General features: G+C 46.5%; 1 protein-coding gene across 6 annotated transcripts in view; it reads right to left on the reverse strand.

Annotated features, from left to right (window-relative positions):
• SPTB (spectrin beta, erythrocytic) overlaps positions 1-20,840 on the reverse strand; it is a 139,082-nt gene that overhangs the window by 58,998 nt on the left and 59,244 nt on the right. For 4 of the 6 annotated variants that reach the window (XM_072963223.1, XM_072963222.1, XM_072963227.1 and 1 more), the window contains one exon: positions 4,641-4,839. In XM_072963223.1, coding sequence (XP_072819324.1) covers positions 4,641-4,788 — 148 coding nt within the window. In that variant the 5' untranslated portion in view covers positions 4,789-4,839. Of the gene's footprint in view, positions 1-4,640; positions 4,843-7,303; positions 7,322-20,840 lie in introns of those variants that run through there. The other 2 variants (XM_072963226.1, XM_072963225.1) reach the window with 2 other exon arrangements.

Consider the following 20,840-nt stretch of genomic DNA (forward strand, 5'->3'; position numbering starts at 1 on the left):
CCAGGGCTCTTCAGGGAGTTTCCAGGGACTTGAGGCAGGCAGAATTTGAGGGCCACTGTCAAGGTTCTGATGGAATACTTGCCTGTCACAGAACTTCACCTTAGGGCCTGGGCACAGTGGGTCTGGAAGACATTCAAGGTTCAAAGTGGCAGCAACCATGTGCTTCAGAGCACAGGGACACCGCCTGCAGTGCACCTGCTGCCCTGTTTCTCTGAATTGTCCTCAACCAACCTCACCACTCCCCCTCACCTCGTTTCTAGTAAGAAAGCTTCAAAGACAGAATGCAGAAAGGAAGCATATCTCCAGTCTGAAACATCATTTGGTTTCTGGTTTAAAGCCAAAACCAGAGTGGGCTACACAATTTTGTGTACTCTATCCCTTACTAATAATTGGATGAATCAAAGAACAGGAGGAAGGACATGTCAAGTCTTCGTCTTCTCACAGGCCTTCTCAGGAGGCCCTGGATTGCTCTCTGCACTGCAGCCTTCCAGATGCCAGTGCAGAGGGTTTCTCTTTTTAGGGCATCTTTCTATTGCGTTGCTCCTCTCCTTCCTCTCCCAGCTGGACTGCATCTGCCTGGAGGCAGCGTCCTCACCCAAATCCCAGGAGCCCACAACTACTCATGAGGGGGTGTACAGGCAGGCAGAGCCTCCTCTGGGATGAGGAGAGAGGGCACAGAGGGCAGGCATTCCAGCTGGAAATTCCTTGCAGCCTGCAGGACTTCGTCCCTCATCCAGACTCGTAAATGTTTACCTAATGGCTCCCCAGAAGAAGGACAGGAAATGGATGAGGGACAATGAGGGTGGCTCAGGGGACACTGGGAGCCTTTTTACCGAGACACAAAGGCAGGAACCTCTTGGAGGGATAGGAACTTGGGCTTTCCAGCTGCTCCCCTTCCTCTGATCTTTCAAAGCAGGTCACCAAAGTAGGAAGCTGCTAGAGGCAGTCACCCAAGCAGAGGTTGGCCCCCTGTTCAGGAAGAAGCCTCAGGACTCATCCACCACCAAACCCCAGGAAGTGCTGCCAGCTGTGCTGACACTGAGAGCAACACCTGCCCAGGGCCCTACTGGGCAAACATTCCTGCCAGGCCCCCAACCCTCCCCTCGGCATTGTCAAGGTCAAATTCATCCCTACGCAGGCAGCTCCTGCAACGTGTTCTTACCCACCTCCCCCGTTTGCTTTAGTCAGCCTGATCCACAGTTCCAAATCCAGAGTAATTCATTCCGGAGAGAGGTCAGGTATTTGTATACCAACGTGGCAGTTTCCAGGCAGAATAACCAGATGGCTTGTTTATTTCAGCCCAGGGAGGAAGAGCTGGGAATGGTTTGAAAGGCAGAATAGGGAGTATTTCCTTTGGAGCTGAGAGGACTTAAGAGGCAGAAAAGTGGAGTCCAGTTAAACAAATGTAAGTCTTCTGACCATAGGTCACTAAGTGGAGAAGGACTGGGAGGAGCTGCCACTCTAAGAAGAGAGTCTAACAAGGTCTCATTATCCTTTGGTTTCTTGGGCCTCCCAGTCACCCAGCTGATGATGAGACACAGCTGGGATCCTGGCTGGACGGCCTGAGGAGAGTGATCTGCACAGCAGGGGGCTTCACCCTCAGGGGCACTGGGTCCCTGGAGACCAAGCCAAGCACTCCAAGCACATTAGCCTAATTTCACTGGCCCCTGGCTCTTTCTTCCAACCCAAGCCTTCTAAGACAAAGAAGGGTAAGGGTTAAAAGGAAGAAACTGGCCCTGAACAGGCGAAGGCACCCAGGACATTGAGCTGATGATCTTGAATTTCTGAAGTCAGGAGAAGAAAAGGGACAGAAAGATATACTCCTAAGAAGATCTCCTGTAAATAGTAACATTAACTAAATTAAACATAAGTAAATACTAACGTAGTATTTGATTCATAAAAACTTCCATAAGCTGTATCTTCCCTGATCTTTACAGCAACCTTGGGAAAGTGCTACTGTCTGCAATTTGTAAAACAGGAGATTGACTCAACCGCCCTCCGTAGCAGCAGCATTAGTGGTGGAACAAGGATCTGATTCTGGGTCTTGTGACATTTTCCTCCTCACTCCAGGACCTCCGATTTCAGAAGGAAAAGGTCAGGCCAATCCATCCCATTGTCCCACTGTCCTACAAAGCAGATCACCACCACCTTATAAGAAATTCAGGGCTGCATGCCTCCTTAGGAGAAGGGGAATGGCTATGGAGCATGCTGAAATGATGGGGAAAAGGCACTTTCTGCTTCCTAAGCCTCTTTGGAAAGGCTGAACCCTGTCTAGACTGCCAAGCAGCCCCAAAGGCAGCACCAAAGAGAAAAATGTCAAGAAGTTAAAACCGGGGGAGACTGACATTCCCTTTCTCTGCTCTGCCTGCCCCCAGGATGGTCTGTCCGGCCCACTCTAATTTGGACCTTCTCAAAGCTTTAGCTTCTTCCACTGGTCACTCACAGTGGACTCTCAGGAGAGTAAAGTCAGCAAACTTGTGAGGTTTTTGTGTTTTTTTAAAATCCTGAATGGACCCCAAACTTCTGTGTTTACTTTTCAGCCAGATGTTCTGACTGCCAAGATTCAGGCTTGCAACTCTACATTCTGTGATTCTTCTCCCCCGGGAGGGCTTTCAGATTCTTTGATCGATAAGATGCACACTCTAGTGAGGGAGAGGCAAGGCTGGCAGAGGCCCTTTCCTGATCAACCCACTTCCATCAGTGTCCCGGCTACTCATCGGACCAGGCTACCATACATATCGGCCACCTGGACCACCTCTTAGCCCATCTGCCCATCAGAATCACACACACCCTTCAATCCCCAGCCCAAGGCCACCTCTTGCACAAAAACGAGTCTCTGATTATCCCTGCCTCTCCTCGTTTGTTCTTTCATTGCTATTTAATTAAGTGTCCTTCCCCCAGTTCTTCTCTAATTCTACTTGTGCTAATTAATTAAGAACATTGTTCATTTCCCTAATAGATCATATACTCCTCAGAGACAGATACTGTGTTGAATCCAACTCAGGATTCCCCCTCCACGATCATGTTTGGCAAGGGGATTAGTTTTACATGTAGTAGGAATATGATCGATAATTGTTAAAATGAAATTTACCTTGGTTTCTTAAAAAACAGGTTACCTATGACACAGATCAAAGGATCCCTGCACAAAAGACAGCCCCACTCTTCAAGCTGTCCTTGGGCAAACTTTATGGAATATGGTACCTCTCTCTCCAGTTGCATCCCCAGGGTCCCTACAGCCAGACTCAGCCAGCATGAGACACAGAGAAGGTCAAATCAGACTGACAAAGGCAAGGTTCCGAGTTTGGTTAAAGATGTTAAAATTACAAAAGCAAAAGCAAGGAGTTGGTGCTATTATATGTCTCCAAGGAAAATCAAAGAAGGATTTTGGTGGGTAGGAGATAGTGAGGATGAGCTGGAGAAGGAAGAAAGGGAGTTCCCTGCAAAGAGCAAGGACCAAAAGGTGATGGCTGAGACCTGAAAGGATTTCCCACCATGACTAGGGAATGAGAAACCTCATCCCTTTTATGGGGAGGGGAAGCCCAGACACTCCTGAGGTGAAAGGTCATCACGGTCTCAGAGGGGGTCCTGCTCATGCCTCGAGATCAGCTGGAAACTGGCATCTGGGAGCAGAATAGAGGGAGGAAAGGTGGCCGAATACTAGCAGAAACCTCAGGTGGGGCCGTGAGCGAGGGAGCAGTGGGGAGATCACCTCAGAAAGTGCTTATGCAAAAGGCTGTGCCCTTCCTACAGGGTGGAAGATGGGAACAATCAATGATGGGGGAAGCAAGCCTGATTTGGGCCAAACACTAGTGGAGCAGGTGAAGGAATCCACCCCTTTCTCTGTATACACCCACACCCCACCCCATATGACCCCAACTTTCTTTATTGGCCAAGGACTTAGGGTTAGAACATAGCTACCCTGGGCCAGGCTCCAGGGCGGCAATGGTTACAGGGGTGGTAGGGGTAAAGAAATCCAAAAATCAGATCTCTGCCAGCAGGGGGAGGAGAGGCCATTTCTACTGGAGATTAAAGATTTCTCTCTCTCTCTCTCTCTCTCTCTTTCTCACTCTCTCACACACATACACACACACACACACGAATCTATTATGAACCTGCTAAGTAAAAACCTAATTCCAGTTTAAGGATAAGAGGTTTAGTCCAGAAAATCCTCCTTTTGAGGCAGTGTGGGGAGGATGTTATCTGTTCTCAATTTCCTATCAAATCACTCCTTCTGGGACCACATAGAAGACAACGACAATTCCTCTACCCAGGATCAGGCACGCAGGAGATGGAGGTTCATAATGAAGCCCCACACACCTCTGCCTGGCTGCCCAGCCCCTCACACACTCCTTTGCCCAGACTTTCCTTTACTTCTGACTTTGGCCACAGGTCATTCAGGACGGAGGCAGAAGGCAGGGCCCATCTGGCTCCACCTCCCTCCTCGGAGGAAGTGGAGCACGCAGGGGAGCAGAGGCTGCCTGATCTGTGCCCCCTCCCGAGGGGGCCACGCAACCATGTCTCCCTCACCGTCCTGCCAGGGCTCACACCAACGCACACAGAGGATGCATCACAGGTGGGAAGGGCAGGGAACCTCGGGATTGGGAGAGCGGCTCCCCAACCCCCACGGCCCCAAGTAGTACCTGCCAAGGCCTTGATCCGGGACCTCTCAAAGAGCCTGGCCGAGCTGTTGTCATTATCCAGCTCATCATCCGGGGCATCCCAGCGGGCATTGATCCGGCTGTACGATGGCTGGTTGCCTACGTTTTCAAACTCCGTGGCCGATGTCATGTCAGCAGGCTCTCAGCAGCTATGCCTGCCTCAGTCTTCATGGAAGGGTCCCTGGGAAGGGGACAGCAACACAGTCAAAGGGTTAGCTCCCACCCCCATGGACTTTGTCTCAGGGGAAACTTATTTGGAGCATCCAACAGAAGTAGATCTTCGCGGGAGCAGCACACATTGCCCTCTGCTTGGCCATACTTCCTACCCAGGGTCTCTGGGTCTTCAGTTATAAAACATTGCAGCAGCAGCAGCAGCAGCAACAGTAACGGCGGCGGTGGCGGTGGGAACAGAGAGCTGCATGCAGCATGGGTCAGGACGGCCAGCAGGTGGAGATGTAAGTCGCAGCAAGCCCGCTTCCTCCAAACCCACTGCCACCACCACAGAGAGGGCTGGCTCTCCTGGGAGCCAGGAGGCTCATAGGAATGAGCTGGGAAGGGCAGTCGCACCCCGGGGAGTGGGGCCGGGACCCACCCTGCGGGGGGTGGGGACAAGGAAGCAGAGGGGAGAAGCTGGGAGTTCGCTGAGTCTGACTCAAATACGTATCAGTGGGGAGAGAGAGGAGCATGAGCTTTAAGCTGCCACTGGTGCCACCAGCCCCAGCAGCTGCACTGGGCAAAGTTAACTCCTCCCAGAGGCTCCCTCTGAGTTCTTTCCCTGCAGCAACATTCAGAAAGCTGAGCTCTTGGTCTTGCCTTCTCTGAAGTGCGACCAGGTGCTCAGACAAGTTCTCCTGTTCTTCCCTGACAGACCATGGAGCCCAGACGAGTCTGCGGTTCCATCAAAGCGGTTAGCATGATGGTGGGGTGGGGGGCGAGGGGATACCCCCCCGACAAGGAGCCGTGTGTTCATCTATGCCGTGAACATCAGGAGCACTGAGTCCTCACTCCCCTGTCATTTATCATGTTTCCTCATTCATTCATTCATGATTAGCTCAGATACGCACTAAGTCCCAGTGAGGTGGCAAGCACTGTGCTAGGCAATTATGAATAAGACAGGAAGGGCCCTGTCTTCATGGAGTGTATACTCTGGCAGCAAGAGATATGATTAAAGAAGCCATTACAACAAGGTGTGATGCTGGATGCTGGGCCACAGCTGGGAAAGGACAAGGGAATGTGAGGGACTCATAGTGGGGCTGGGTGTCGAGGGAAGGAAAGTTTAAGCTGATTCCTAAAGGAAGCTTGGAGGCACCCTGTAAAGGGACAGATGGAAAGGAATGAGTCCAAACAAAAGGAATAAAGAGCAGGTGCAAAGTTCTGAAGGTAAGAAAGGATCCAGTAAAACTTAGGAACCTCACGACGACGTAACTGGAGGGTGAGGGCAAGGTCGGAGAGAAAAGTGGAACAGGCGGCTAGCGAGGCCAGGCAAGGTCCTGAATGCCTTGGACTTTAGGAAGCAGACTAGCTTCCCTTCAGTCTTAATTTCCTCACCTGTACCTGTCATTCAGTCATCTCCCCAGGGAGCTTAAGGGACTCCAAGATCAAGACTTGAAAGAACAGGGAGCCCAGAGCCTCCACATCCAAGAGGACAAAAGGGGGTGGGGGAGGCGAGGCTGAGGCAGACAAATGACAAGTGTTGACAACTAGTGAGCTGGGAGGTAAGCCTCTCTCCCTCCAGGAGTGTGTGCGCGCACACCACACACACGCACACACGCGCACACACACGCGTGCAGTCAATCCACCCGAGCAGGCACAGGCTGGAGGAAGAAATCAAGCAAGCTCACCAAGCCAAGCGTAACTGCAGCGCTCCAGCTCTTATTTTTCAGACTCTCTTCCCCAGTCTGATCGATCAATCCCACCACATCCCTTTGAGGTAAGATAGGAGCCAGCATTATCCACCCTAATTGCAACCAAGGAGGAAACCAAGGCTGACTAGGATGAGGCCTCCCCACCAAGGTCACCTAGGGAGTTACTGCTGTGGCTGAAAAGGGGCCACGCTGGGAGGAGGCCACCTTATCTCCCTTGAGTGGGTGGGTTCCCTAAGGAAGCAGCAGGGGAGAGAACATGGCACACGGGACAGAGGGCATTGCCCAGCTTCCAGGGCTTGGCCAAGATGTTTGCTACTCAGGAGAAGGGAGGGTCAAGGTGGGGACAACAGCCATCATCCCAAACAGGTGCGCCTGAGATCCCAGCCCTGGGTCTGAGAACACCTTGTCCGTTCTGACAGCTCATCGTCTTCCATGAACGGACATGCTACTTCCAGGGCCGAGATGTCCCACTCAGCTGGCTGGGGGCTGGGCAGAGATGGCTAGGCAGGACTCCCCATGCCTTTCCCCACTTCCCTCAGGGGAAACTATCGCCAGCTCGGAGCGTGAGCAGGAGAGGGACGGACAGGCTGACGGGCTCCTGCGGGGCCGCCAGCCTGTCCAGCAGCCCCGAGCGGGGCCGTGCTGCCAGACGTAGGAGGCAAGGTGAGATCAGATCCCGCGTGCGGGAGGTAACCGGACCCTGGCTCTCCTTCTCATCTAGGCTATTTTTAAGAGTGGCTGAGAGAGGCCCAGGCCACAGGGCCGGGGGAGTGAGATTACCTTTGCCGCGGCTCCGTAAATAAGTCTGCCCCAGAAAGAGGAGCCCGAGCAGGCAGACCGGCAGGCCCAGCAGCATTCAAGACAAGATTGATGGCTCCGGGTGCAGGAGAGCAGCCACTCGACAGCAATTCATCCTGCTTAAAAATGCCATGCCTCCCGCAACCGCAGCTCGGAGAAGGCAGCAGCCAGGCAGTGGCTCTGCCAGGAACATGGAAAACACACATGTGGTGTCTAAACACACAACTCTAGGGGTGTGTGTGTGTGTGTGTGTGTGTGTAGAAGGGTCAGATCCCTGAAGACAAACACCAAGGAAAGAGCTTCAGAAATGACAGAGGCCCTCTTCCTCCCAGCCCCCAGCTGTGCCCACCCCAGCAGCCTGCCCAGATGGCATCCTATCAGAGCCAAGGGGGTGGGGGGCGGGCAGTGTGCTGGGCAGCAAGGGGAGGATCTTGGAGAATCAGGTGTGAGAGGCAGAAGAGAAGAAACTAACAAAACAGGAAAGCTACAGCTGGTTATTCCAGGAAGACCAAACCAAACAAAAAAAGTGCCTAAAACCAAACTCAACCCAGTGCTTTCCCAGGATCACCCGTAACTTACACAATGGCCCTCCAAAGGCTTAGCAATAAAGAAACCACCATGACTGAAAAGAATAGCGTATGCCGGGGACTCACAGTGGGGACACCTAGCCAAATGGACAGTTGTGGAAATGACACTGAAGTTGGTATTGGAGAGGAACTTGGAGCTGAGGCGATTCAGTTATGTTTTTAAGGGTGTAAGTTATCTATGCAGCAAGACTGGCCCCCATGAGCATGGCAGACAGCGGTCATAGAGCTAAAAATAGGTCCTAAACTGCACTTCACTTCCTTGCCAGGAACAAAGATGTGAGAAGTACTTCCTTGTCCAATCACTCCCCAATTCACCCTCAAGCCCCTGGAAGTCTTTCTCATAACCCACCAGACCCTCGTCAGAGTGTAGGTAGGTCTTCTCTGATGCGTGGGGCTCTGTGCCTAGGAGAGCCCACCTTCCCTGTCCATCCGCCTGCCTGTCTAGCAGCTGGGTAGGCCTGTCTCCAAATGCACAGTCTGAGGCTCAGCCTCACCCAGCTGACCTAGGCTGCCTCTGGCCGCAGGTTACATTTTGAGCAGGACGGGTCCCTAGAAGACTTGCCCACAGCTTGGTCCTGAAAAGCTCATGTGATCGCACACTCACTTGCAGAAGGAGCACCTCCCTGGGAAATGGATTTCACAATATCACTGATGCAATCCACAGCTCCGCCCTACGCTCCTGTGCCCAGGGACCCATCCGCTTCGGATATCAGGTGTTAGGCCTCGGAATTTCAACCCCACGTGCTATCCCCACTTTTCCATGGGGTGGGTAGGAATCCAAGAAGTGGCTGTGGTGGCAGCTCCGCTCCCTGCCTGCAGGGTGCTGCCGGGGCCCTAGTTAGTGCTCACTTAAGCCCTCCCCGTGGCGCTGAGCAGAAGAGGATGGATGCTCTTTTCTTCCCCTCCCCACTCCATCTCCTCTTTCCTGGACCACACAAATGTGAGCAGCAACAAAGCCCAGGAGTGAGAAATGGGGGAAATATGGACTGATGCTACCCTTTCTTAGCAGGAACAAGGGTGCAGGCTATTGCAATAGCTTAAATACAGTCTTTCTTACACTGAGAAGTTAGACCCTCTCTATCTTTATTTTCTCTTTAACTGTAAGGTTTAACCTCCTTGCCTGCTTCTTATCTTGTCCTGCCCCTTTACGCTACTTCAAACCTGCTTTTAACATGTTTTGGTACTATGGCAGCCCAGGTCAGAAGATTAAATCCTAAAATTTCCCTGGAACTTTTCTGCCAATGCAATGACCAAAACAGAACATTCTTCTACTCCCATGCATCGTAATCTCACTGCATATTCAGACACCTTAAAGAACAGTCAAATACATAAACACTCACTAAAACAGCACGAGAACCATGAGACACCCAGTGCAGAGTACTCTAAATCTATCTCCAACTTCCTTCCCATCCCCAAGCTTTAGTCTGGCACCTCCATCTGTCTACCAGACGTCTCCACCTAGAAATTACAGCCCAATATACTACAGCTCAGTATGGCTAAGAATGAGCACACGCCTCCCAGGACAGCAGAACAGGGAGTTTTAGGATCACAGGTGATCCTAAACAGGGAGTTTTAGGTGACGGGGTGACAGCGAGGTCCAGGTGAGCATACCACCTGTGGGTGGCATCACCAGCGGTACCTGAGCCAAGCTGCTTCCTCTCCTCAGAGCACACTCTGCTTTCCCACATTCCACAGTTCACACCCCGACCCAGCCTGGCTGCCAGTCCATCATTAGCAGGGTGTGGTTTGAGGTTCTTAAAGCCAGATTCATATCCATGGTGGCCAGCATCAGGGTTCCCAGTGCATTTACAGCATTCTGGTCATTCTAGTCCACTGCTGTTTGGTAAGGTCTTACCCAGACCCTTCTGCTCCAACTTTGCCACCAGGCAGGAACCTCAGGCCTACATGTCACAACTTGTCCACCCTCATCATGGAAAAATCTCCTACTAAGAACTGGCTTCAGTTATGCTGCAGCTGCTTGGATGGGGGAGGAGGGGTGGGATCACGGCCCCAACAGTTCTTACAGGATTTGACTGGGGAACAGGTGCTGCTTAGCTCTGATACAGGCATTGGCCCATCAGCCCTCTGTCTTAACAGCATCTATCAGCATCTCACGTCCAACACAGAGGCAAATGTCCACTGGGAGTGATTAAAGGAGAGATGAGACTCTTAATATACATAGTTTTCAAAGCTTATTCCCTATTGGAATTCCTGGGCTCAATATTTACAGAAAGCTATTACAACCCATTCCTACTTCTTAGCTCTCTCAGCTCATTCCTTTCCAGATAGCCACCGGCCTCCTCTCCCAGAATAAGGAACACTCTGTGGTAGATAATTGAAAAGCTGAATGCCCAATTTCTGTTCTTCCATGAAGACATTTCTAGAATACAGACAGTTACTTCTCTCTTCTCTGATGAAAACTGCACAGGGGGGTTGTGTGGTCTCAATATTGGAGATGGTCAAGAATAGGTTGAGGTAATTGATTTGAAATAATAGTTGAGTAGTTCTTACAATACAATTGATTCAAAAAGATCATCAGCAAATAAAACCTTTAGATAACAAATTGATGGAAACTTATACAATGGGCTCAAGTTCCCAATATGTGAATTCACTGATGAATTTTAGCATCACTAAGAATAGGACAATGAGATACTGTGTCTCCAGATATGATGCAGTATGAAGGACATCATGGCCTATGACATTCTTGCCAAAAAAGGTGAACCTCAGTCTGGTCAAGTCTGTAGAGCTAATTTCCCATTTACAGGAACGTCAGGAGATGGGCAGGCAAGTTAAATGACAAACTGAGGAAGCAAAGAGACAGACCCCGAAGGTGGGTCATTCTGCAGACAACTGACCCCACTTCTTCAACAAGTCAATGGCATGAAAACAGACAACTAAGAGGCAGAGAATAGGGACTGCTGTAGATCAAGAGAGACTCAGGAGACGTAATAACGAATGTAATACCTTGTCTGGAACTTGAATCAAACAATATCAAAACACTTTTTTTTTAGACAATCAGGGATATCTGAATTATAGACTCAGTGGTGGATAATAACCAGGAATTATAGTCAATTATGTTAGGTGTGATCATGGCATTGTGGTTACATTGCCTTGGCCCTAACACCCGGCATGGTCTGGATTCTGCTTCCCTCTCCAAGCTCATCGTCCCAACCCGTGCTATATGCAACTTGTAAGCCTTTCAGTTTTTCCAAATTGCCATTTCTCCTCCAGCTCTGGCCCTTGTGCATACTGTGCCCTCGGCCTGGGATGCCTCCAGGAGCATCTCTGCATGTCTGATTCCTCCTCCTTCCTTAGGTCTCCTCTTAGGTATCACTCCCTTGTGGAAATCCTCCCCAAGCACCCCATCTAAGCTAAGTCCTTTGTCATCCTCAGCCTGGGCACTTTACTTGATCCCTTCACAGCCCTCATCATAATTGTGATTACTCATCCATCTTTCGGTTTACCTTTGTTTTTGCCTCTCCCTGCCTAAGCTATAGGTTTCTAGCAGGTAGCAGCCAACTCTGTCTTGTTCATTATTGTATTCCAGTGCCTAGCACTATGCTTGGGACATATAAGTGCTAAGTAAATATTCTTCTCTTATAGACCTCAGCTCAAACTCTGGTGTTGCTAGCCTGCCTTATTCCTTGATCCACGCAGTGCTCATTCAGATAGTCCACTTGAGTGTATTGAGCACTTACTCAATATTGATTAATCACCAAGGCCAGTCATTAAACCTCTGTAAAATGTCTTCCACCCGTCATTCTTTTATGTTCTAAAGCTTCCACCACTTCACTCCATGGCCCTACCGCTTCCTGCCTGGACTTATGTAATGGTCTGGACACCTCTGGCTGTGCTTGGCCTCTTCAATGTATCCTGCACAGACAGCCCTCCTCATAATGATATGCCTCTACTCTGTAAGCTTTCAGCAACTCTGACGCAGCCTAATCCAAAGTCCTGCACCATCCGGTGCTGAGCTCAGACTCTCTCTTACGCTAACTCTGCTCCAACCAAGAGGGTCCACCTGTCCCCCTCCCACTGTTGTATCATTTGCCTCTACAACTTTCTTTGTGCCACTTCCCGTATGTTGGAATTTAGGCATCTCTCCTCCCTGCAATTTAAAGCAAATTTAATTTTCAAACACTTAAAAACACAATATAACATTTTCCTAGAATCTGAGTGAGATCACCTTTCCCCTCCTATTCAACCCCATGGATCCTCCACTGCCTCCATGACCAAGTGGAGGGGCAGTCACGTGGGCTCAGGGAAAGCTGCTGCTAATCTGCGCACTGACTCCCCCTCCTCAGTCCCACTCCCTCCCCCAGTCCCATTTTTATTGCCGGATGAAGCCAGATCCTCACTCTTCTTCCTTCAGGCTATCTTTCCAATCCTGGGAGGAAGATGAATCTTTAGCTTTTTCTCCCTTCCATCTTCATTTTAACATGCTCAAGTCTGTATTATCTTAAATAAAACTCCTTGCCACCCTTTCTTTCTTCCCTTTCAAAGCCAGATTTCTTGACAAAGTTGCCATGCGGATGTTGTTCATACAGGTGATTTACAGAAGAGGAAATCCAAAAGGCCAAGACTGAGAAGAGATGCTAAGTTCATTAGTTGACCATGAAATACTGATCAAAATAAGGAGACACCACAGGCAAAGATTATCAGACTGAATAACCTGAGGTGTAGATGGTGACGTGCAGAGGAGAAACCTTGTGTATTGCCGGTGGGAGTGTGGACTGGCCCAGCCATTCTGGGTTTTTTTGTTTGTTTGTTTGTTTGTTTGTTTTTGAGTAAAGGTAGATTTATTTAGAGAGATACATAGTGTAAGGCAAAAGAAAGGCAAGGAAGGAGGTGTGGGGGTTGGGTGCTCAGATTAAAGTAAAAGTAGGTACACATTCCATAGACAGAGTGCATGGCCCAGCCATTCTGGAAGGCAGTCTGCCAGTTCTCAGGCAGGTTATGTATCTACAACTCTGTTCCTGGGCATACAGACCGAAGAAATCCTCATACAGGTCAAAAGTGGAACACAGGCAATGATGTTCACTGTAGCATTGACTGTGGTGGTAGGGAGGTGAAGATAACCTGTGTGTCCCTCACTGGGGGATGGACAATAAAATGTGGTGAAGGGACACAGGGAGGACACATGGCAACATTGGAGGATCTTAAAAACATAGTGCGGGATAAAGTAAATAAGAAACTGAATGAGATCTATAACACGCCATTAACATAACTGCAAAGCATATGCATATAAAACAGTATACATATTATAAGAATATATACAAACAAATGGAAAACTCTTAAACACATGAAAATGGTTGCCTCTAGGTGGAGTGAGGGAAATGGAAAAGGAAAATGGAGCCAAAAAGGAAACCAATCAACTAAACAAACAACCAGAAGAGTTGCCTAAAAAATAATGATGATGGATGGAGAAGTATGACGAGGTCTCTGCTCCTAAGGTAAGAATAGATACAGTATATTTATCTATATTCATGTGAAACTCCTCATCCCATACCCAACTCACTCCTCAGTGCACTGAAAGCTGGCTTCCCCCATCAATTCATGAAGCTATTCTTGTCAAAGTTCACTGACACTTTCCTTCCTTGTTCCCTAAAACAATAGATGCTTTTCAGGTCTTATCTTGACTTCTCGGCAGCATTAAGCTCTGTTGACCATTCCAAAATTTCCTAAAATCACTCTGTATAAAATAGATAAACAAGTTTCTTCTGTCTAGCACAAGGAACTATATTCAATATCTTGTAGTAACCTATAATGAAAAAGAATATGAAAATAAATATATGTATGTAAATGCAAGTCTGAAGTTGACACAACATTGTAAATTGACTACTTCAATAAAAACAAAATTCCTGAAATCACTTCCTTTATCTTCCAGGACATGCTCCTTGTTCTCTCTTAACTCTCTGGCCCTTCCTCCTTGGCCCGCTCTGTGGGCTACTCTCCCTCTACCTGTCCCTTGAATGGTGGTGGTCCCCAGAGTTCTATCCTGGGCCAACTCCACTTCTTCCTCTGTCTATGTGATCTTCTGTCCTGCACTCCCATGACTTGAATTACCACCTCCTGCTAATGACTTCCAAGTCTATCTCCTCAACCCCCATCCATCCCATTCAACTGCCTTCTGAACACACACCTGGAAGGCCCACAGGCCTCTCATACTTCACATTATCTCCAGTTACATCTATCACCATGCGAGTCCCACTCCTTCCGGTCATGTTCCCAGTCCACCAATATCCCAGTGGTCCAAACCAAAACTTGATATGGCAGAGTACCCAGTATCTCATCCACTCAGTCCCCTCAATGTCTCTCAAATCTCTGTTCTTCTCTGTCTCCACCACTCCCCCTCACTTCTGACCACTATCGTCTCAAGTCTAGTGGTTTCCTGCTGATTTCCTTGTACCCATATTTACTCTTTTGCCTACCATTCCAACCTATCCTTCATTCTGTGGCCAGAAAGATTGACTTAGAATATAAATATGGTAATATCACTTCCATACTTTAATAGCTCCTATTTCAGAAAAAAGTTGAAAACCCGTAATAAATCCTAGTCAAAGCCCTTTGTGATCTATCCTTACCTGAATACTATTCCATCCAAACCTTCCTACCGCCCCAATCCTACTTTCCAGCCGTAACGAACTCTATTCAGGTCCCCAGCTCTCTCTGGAGATGCTCTTTGCACATGCTGTTCCTAAAGCCTGGAATATTCTCCCTCTTTTTCATAATAATTTTTTTTACCCTTTAGAGCTCACATGAGCCTTCACTCCCTTCAAGAAAACTCCCCATCTCCCCTCACCCCTGCAACCAATCCCCTGTAGTGGTGGGGGTGGAAGCACTACTTCCAGGCTCCCATCACACCTAGCGATCACTTTCATCAAAGCACTTAGCCACAGTGTAGGAGAATAATCTCTCCCTCTGTCTTTCCCAACAGACCATAGGCTGCTTGAAGCCAGGGACATCCTTAGTCATTCTTCTTGTCCCAATTGCCCAGCATAATGCCAGGTACATGAAATGCAGCTAGAAAATGTTGAACAAACGGCTGAGAACTGAGAACTGAAGAGCCCTGCTCTTTAAGAGGATAAAAGTAGCTTCGGCAGAGGACACACTATTTGAAGGCCAATTTGGAGGTCAAGGTGGTAAAGGGTCTGGAAACATGGCATGTGGCCACAGTGCTGCGCATGCAGGCTGAGCATCGACACCTTGACAGTATCACTGTTGCCCCTGCAGCCTCAACCACACATTCCTGCCGTCCCTTCCTCTTTTGCTGGATGGCAGCGGCAGAAGGAATGACAGTGGCAACTCGTATGAATGCCTTCCAAACTTGAAACCTCTCAGAGCAGCTCTGACTCAACCCACGCCTCCATTTCCTCACCCAAAACACTGATGAAAGCAGCAGCTTCTCCCTCAGAACTCTTCTAGGCAGGAGAGCCCTACCCCACTTAGCTGAGAAGTCTTTTATATATTCTTTGTTGTGTCACAGAAATGTCAGTCTTAGAACAGTTTCTATCCATACATCTCTGCTACACAAACAAAGAGAGCTATTTTAAAAGTTGAACCTATAAATAATATATAAGTTATGGATGCCAATTTGGTATTCATTCATGTTGGAGCTTTTAAAATAACTCAATTAAAATGAATCTTTTAAAAGTTGCTCAAAGCCAGAAGGACTCCTGACAGAACGGGTGCTGCCTGGAGGATTTTCCCATCCTCGGCCAGGGCATGAGTCTGGCACAGTGGGGCCAGAGGATGCTCTGGAGACAGACAGAGGCTGGTGGAGTCAGTTCCTCCTGTGCACATCTCCTGGCCTACAGAGAGAGCACCTCTCAGCCAGTAGAATCCATTCAGCCTTCTTCCCTGAGCTCTGCTGATGGAGAAGCAGCAGCTGCTAGCTCATACAGCCCCTCTGCTGCCCATGGTCCTCAAGAAAAAGACTTGGCTCTTTGTAGGACTGGGTAGCAAAGCCCAAGGCTAAGAAGGGAACCTGGAATTTCCTAAGATCGTTACATACATTGCCCCATTTAACACAAACCCACACTCACAAACTGTTAGATACTATTATTGTTATTATTTCTATTGGTCTATTATTATTTCTGTTCTATCAAAATAGCAGATCTGAGTTGAAATCCTAACTCCTGTACATAGTAGTTGGGTGCTCTCCTCTAAGTCACTTAACCACTCTGTACCTCAGTTTCCTCATCTGTAAAATGAGGGAAATACCCTGTGCTTCCACGGCACAGGACTGCGCGTACCAATGTCCAAAGTCTATCCTTTCTACACACAGCCTGGAGGCATCTTCCAGTTGCCCCTGTGGTTAGTTGTGGCTGTGTGATTGGATAAGAAGTGACATGCACCACTTCAAGGTCTTAGCCACAAAACTCTTCCCCGTAATTCCTTATTCTTCCCTCTAAATTCCTAGACCCTAGACTAAAGGGCCAAGATGAAAGGAGCCTGGTGTCCTCGATGGCTGTGGGGAACAAAATCTCATCCTCAGTTTATACCCATTTACTCATCTATGATGTGAGCAAGAAATCAAATTTCATTTTATAGTTCTTTATTAAAATGGTTAGGATATCCTAATTAATAAACCCACCACTTAACCACATAAAGCTGTCGTACAGATTATATGAAGTTACATGAAAATGAGGTATAAGAACCATATAACCCCAAAGTATTGTTATTTACAAAGAAAATTCAGTATCTCTAAGTATCAAGTTTGTGGGTTTACTCAATATGCACACTCTCACAGCAAAAAGGAATTACACTGTAGGTGAAATCTACTCTGTCATTACCCCACTGCCCCTTCTGCAACCCTCTTTCCTTTCACCTCTGCCTCAAGCATCCAAACTCTCCCATCCTCCCTTGATGCCAGGTTCCTCCACTGAGTTGAATGACCTAAGTGGAGCTCCTCCTTCAGACCTACTTCCATCCCTACTTCCATCCCTACTTTAAAACAAATTTGACTTTGACAACCTAGTTCCCTATCACAGCAAACTCCTCAAAGGGCAGGATGCCGTTTTCACCTTTAAGGCCTTTGCACCTGGTAGGGACTCAATTAGTATATGTTACTTGGATGAAACAGATGCATCTACCTTCCCAAGGGGCAGAATATCTCTCCCAGGGAACACATCTTAATAAGCGCCTTATGGAAAAACCTTATTCAAAGAAGGGATATGAAAGAGACAGTGTAGGAGCCGAACCAGGCCAATAGGTGAGAAACGGTTAGTTAGACAGGCTCTTCAGCATGTTCAAATTGTGCAAGGGAGGCAACTGTGTATTGCACCTACAATATGCCAGGTTTGCCTAGAAAGCCCTTGAAAAGTATAGCCTTAACTCAGTGTACAACCTGCGCTAAGAGGAAGTCCCTGGGAGGGAGGAGATGTCCAAAGTTAAAGAATGTGGTGAGAAGGCTGTCAGAATGAAGCCCATATTTCCTGCCTTCTAGAGTTATACTCAGATCTCTGAGCCTCACTTTTGGCCTGACCATAACGAAAGACTTTGATGAATTTTCCAACCCCATTCTAACATCTTGTATCTGACTACAGAATCAAGAAAAGCATTCACAAGTAGGTTGGCACTCTTTATTCATTAATTCAATAAATATTTGTTGAACAAAAGCACCCCCCAAAAACCCATGAAATACTTAGGTATAAACAGAGCAAAATATGTGCAGGATCAATTTGCTGAAAACCATAAAACACCGATGAAAGAAATTGAAGGTCTAATAAATGGAGAGAGATACCATGCCCAGGGATTGGAAGATCTAATATTATCAAGATGTCAATTTTCCCAAAGCTGATCTACAAATTCAGCGCAATGCCAATCAAAATCCCCACAGGGGATTTTTTTTTTGTAGGAATAAAAAAGTTGATTTTTAATTTTCTATGGAAAGGCAAAGAAAATAGAATAGCAAAACCATTTTGAAAAAAAGAAAACAACTGGAGGACTCACAATACCTAATTTAAAGACTGACCATAAAGCTGTAACTATCAAGATAGCGTAGTATGGCAAAAGGATAGACATGTAGATCAATGGACTAGAATAAAGTCCAGAAATAGACTGACATATGTATTGTCAAATGATTTTTGACAAAGGTGCAAAAGCAATGTAAAGGAGAAAGGATAGTCTTTTTCAACAAATGGTGCTGAACAATTGGACATCAAATGAAAAATAAAACACAAATCATACCACATTCAGAAATTAACCCAAAGTGGATTACAGACCTAAATGTAAAACCTGATTCTTCTGGAAGAAAAGAAAAAAACAACAGGAGAGAAATCTTTATAATGTTGGGTTAAGCAAAATACGTTAGAGACAACACCAAAAGTATGATCCATAGAAGATCAGGTATTAGAAAAGAAAAAAACTGATTAATTTGACCACCAAAAATAAAAATACCTCCTCTTTGAGAGATATTGTTAAGAGTATGAAAATACAAGCCACATACTGGGAGAAAATACTTGTAAAACCTGTGTCGGAAAAAGGATTTGTATCTAGACTATATAATACATTCTCAAAACTCATTAATTAAAAAAGAATCAACTAAAAATGAGCAAAAGGTTTATATAGATGTTTCATCAAAAGATTATGTGGATAGCAAATAAGCACATGAAGATGCTCAATTTCCTTCATCATAAGGGAGATGCAAATTAAAACTACAGTAAGATACCACTACATGTCTATTAGAATGGCTTTTTAAAAAAACCTGACAATAACAAGTGCTGTCAGGATGCAGAGCACCTAGAATCCTCAGACATTGCTGGTGGAGTGCAGAATAGGACAGCCACTTTGGAAAAGAGTTTGGCAATTTCTTACAAAATTAAACATACATTTACCATATGACTCAGCAATCCCTACTCATAGGAATTTTTACCCTAGAGAGATAAAAACTTAGGTTCGCAGAAAAACCTCTATGCAAATGTTTATAGCAGCTTTATTCATAATGACCAAAAATTGGAAGTAAGCTCAATGTTCATTAACTAGTGAATGAATAAACCAACTGTGGTACATCCACACAATGGAATACCACTCAGTGATAAAAAAAAATTGATCAACTAGACACAGCATGAATAAATCACAAATGCATTGTGCTAAGTGAAAGACTCTTTCTATCATTTCTAGCTATGATTCAATTTTTATGACATTTTGGAAAAGGCAAAACTATAAGGACAGAAAACAAATTCACGGTTGCCAGGAGTTAGGGCTGGGGAAAGGGGCTGACAACAAAGGGGCCTGAGGGAATTTTGTAGGGTGATTGTGGTGGTGGTTGTACAACTGTAAGTATTTGTCAAAACCTACAGAAATGTACAATGAAAAGAGTAAATTTTACTGTATGTAAATTATACCTCAATAGACCTAAAAACAAAATACTGAAACTAAAAACATAAATGAAAAGACTAAAAACAAATATTTATTACCTACTATGTGCAGACCATTGTTATGAACTGCAGTGATAGTAATGATGTAGAACAATTATTACAATGTATTTTAAAATAACGGGAGGGTTTTTCTGAGCAAGGTACTACAATGGAGGATATAAATATGGTATAGGCATGGGTTCTGCCCACAGGTTTCCTAAGGCATAGATACAAGCAATGATACAGCAAGATCGAATTATGTAAGTGTCAAGAGAGGCATAAGTAAAATGCCACATGATTTCAGGGGCAGGAGAGAATACTGAATGCTGGAGAAACCAGAGAAATCTTCATGGAAGAGATGGCGTTTGAGTTGGGTGCTGATGACAGGAAGTGGTGACTTTATTGTCCAGGTAAACAATGTGTATCAGAAAGTTTTCTCATCTAACTTCTCATCGATCCTTCTAACAACCTTGGGAGACATGTACGGGAGGTGCTATTAATCTCGGTTTCAGTTAAACAAACTAAGACTTAGAGATAAAGTTCCTTGCCCAACACTTGGGTGGCAAAGCCCGAGGCTTGAACTCAGGTCTTCTGAGAATTCAGTTCACGCTCTGCTCCCAGATGGTACACCTACCCAGACGAAAAGTGTTCCCTTTTCTTAAGATAGAGACTGCTAATGGTGCATTTCTGCCTTAGCATCTCTCCAACAGGGTGGGTTACTTCCAGCCTTTCTGGCCACTGGGAATCCCCTACAAGGCTAACATGCTTATTTGAGTCTTTCCTGCACATGGAATGAAAGCCAGCAGAAGGGCGATTTTCTGTGGCATTTGTTTAAACTTACGGTTTAAAGGTCTCAAAATAGCTTTCATAAACACTAAAAAGACAAGTCTTGAAAGTTACAAAGACAATACGGACTGCCTCAAATGCACAGTCATATACGTAACCCTCAAATTGTTTAAGATGCAAACTTAGACCTTATAGGGCAACTTAAAAGCTGCATCTCACTCTTGGTGGGGATCAGCTCCCCCAGAGAACTCTGAAGTTATTCCAAGAAGCCTCCTTGTGTCCTGAAGGAGAACACCTGTTTGTACATCTGGCCGAGCTGGGACCCGCAGAGCCTTTTACCCATCATCGCTTATGCGTGTGGGGGTTCATCTGGCACACACTGAGCTCCTTGCTCTGGAGCCTCTCTGTGTGCTAACCACTATGCTAGAGATCACCTTTCTCTATGGAAGAAACACTACCAGGGAGATGTATGTGGCTTCTGCATTTTGCTGCAACCGCAATCCTTTTTGTTCATCGCTAACTTAAAAAAAAAAAAAGACAGTACCATTATGAGCATTGATTTAATTAACTAAATATTTCCTGAATGGATACTATATATATGCTCATAATGAGATGGTTCCTGTCCTCAAGGAGCTTGTAGTCAGGCATAAAATTTAAACATCCCTCAATGATACAACTGAAGAAACTCTTTTCTTTTCTCCTTTCTGTGTTCTAGTTTTCTCACCTGGATAACAGGGAGTGAGTTTCTTCAGCACTTAAGCAGTGTCATCAAATATTTATTGAGAG

Source organism: Vicugna pacos, chromosome 6, assembly GCF_048564905.1.
Source record: "Vicugna pacos chromosome 6, VicPac4, whole genome shotgun sequence".
In the NCBI taxonomy this organism is placed as follows: Eukaryota; Metazoa; Chordata; class Mammalia; order Artiodactyla; family Camelidae; genus Vicugna; species Vicugna pacos.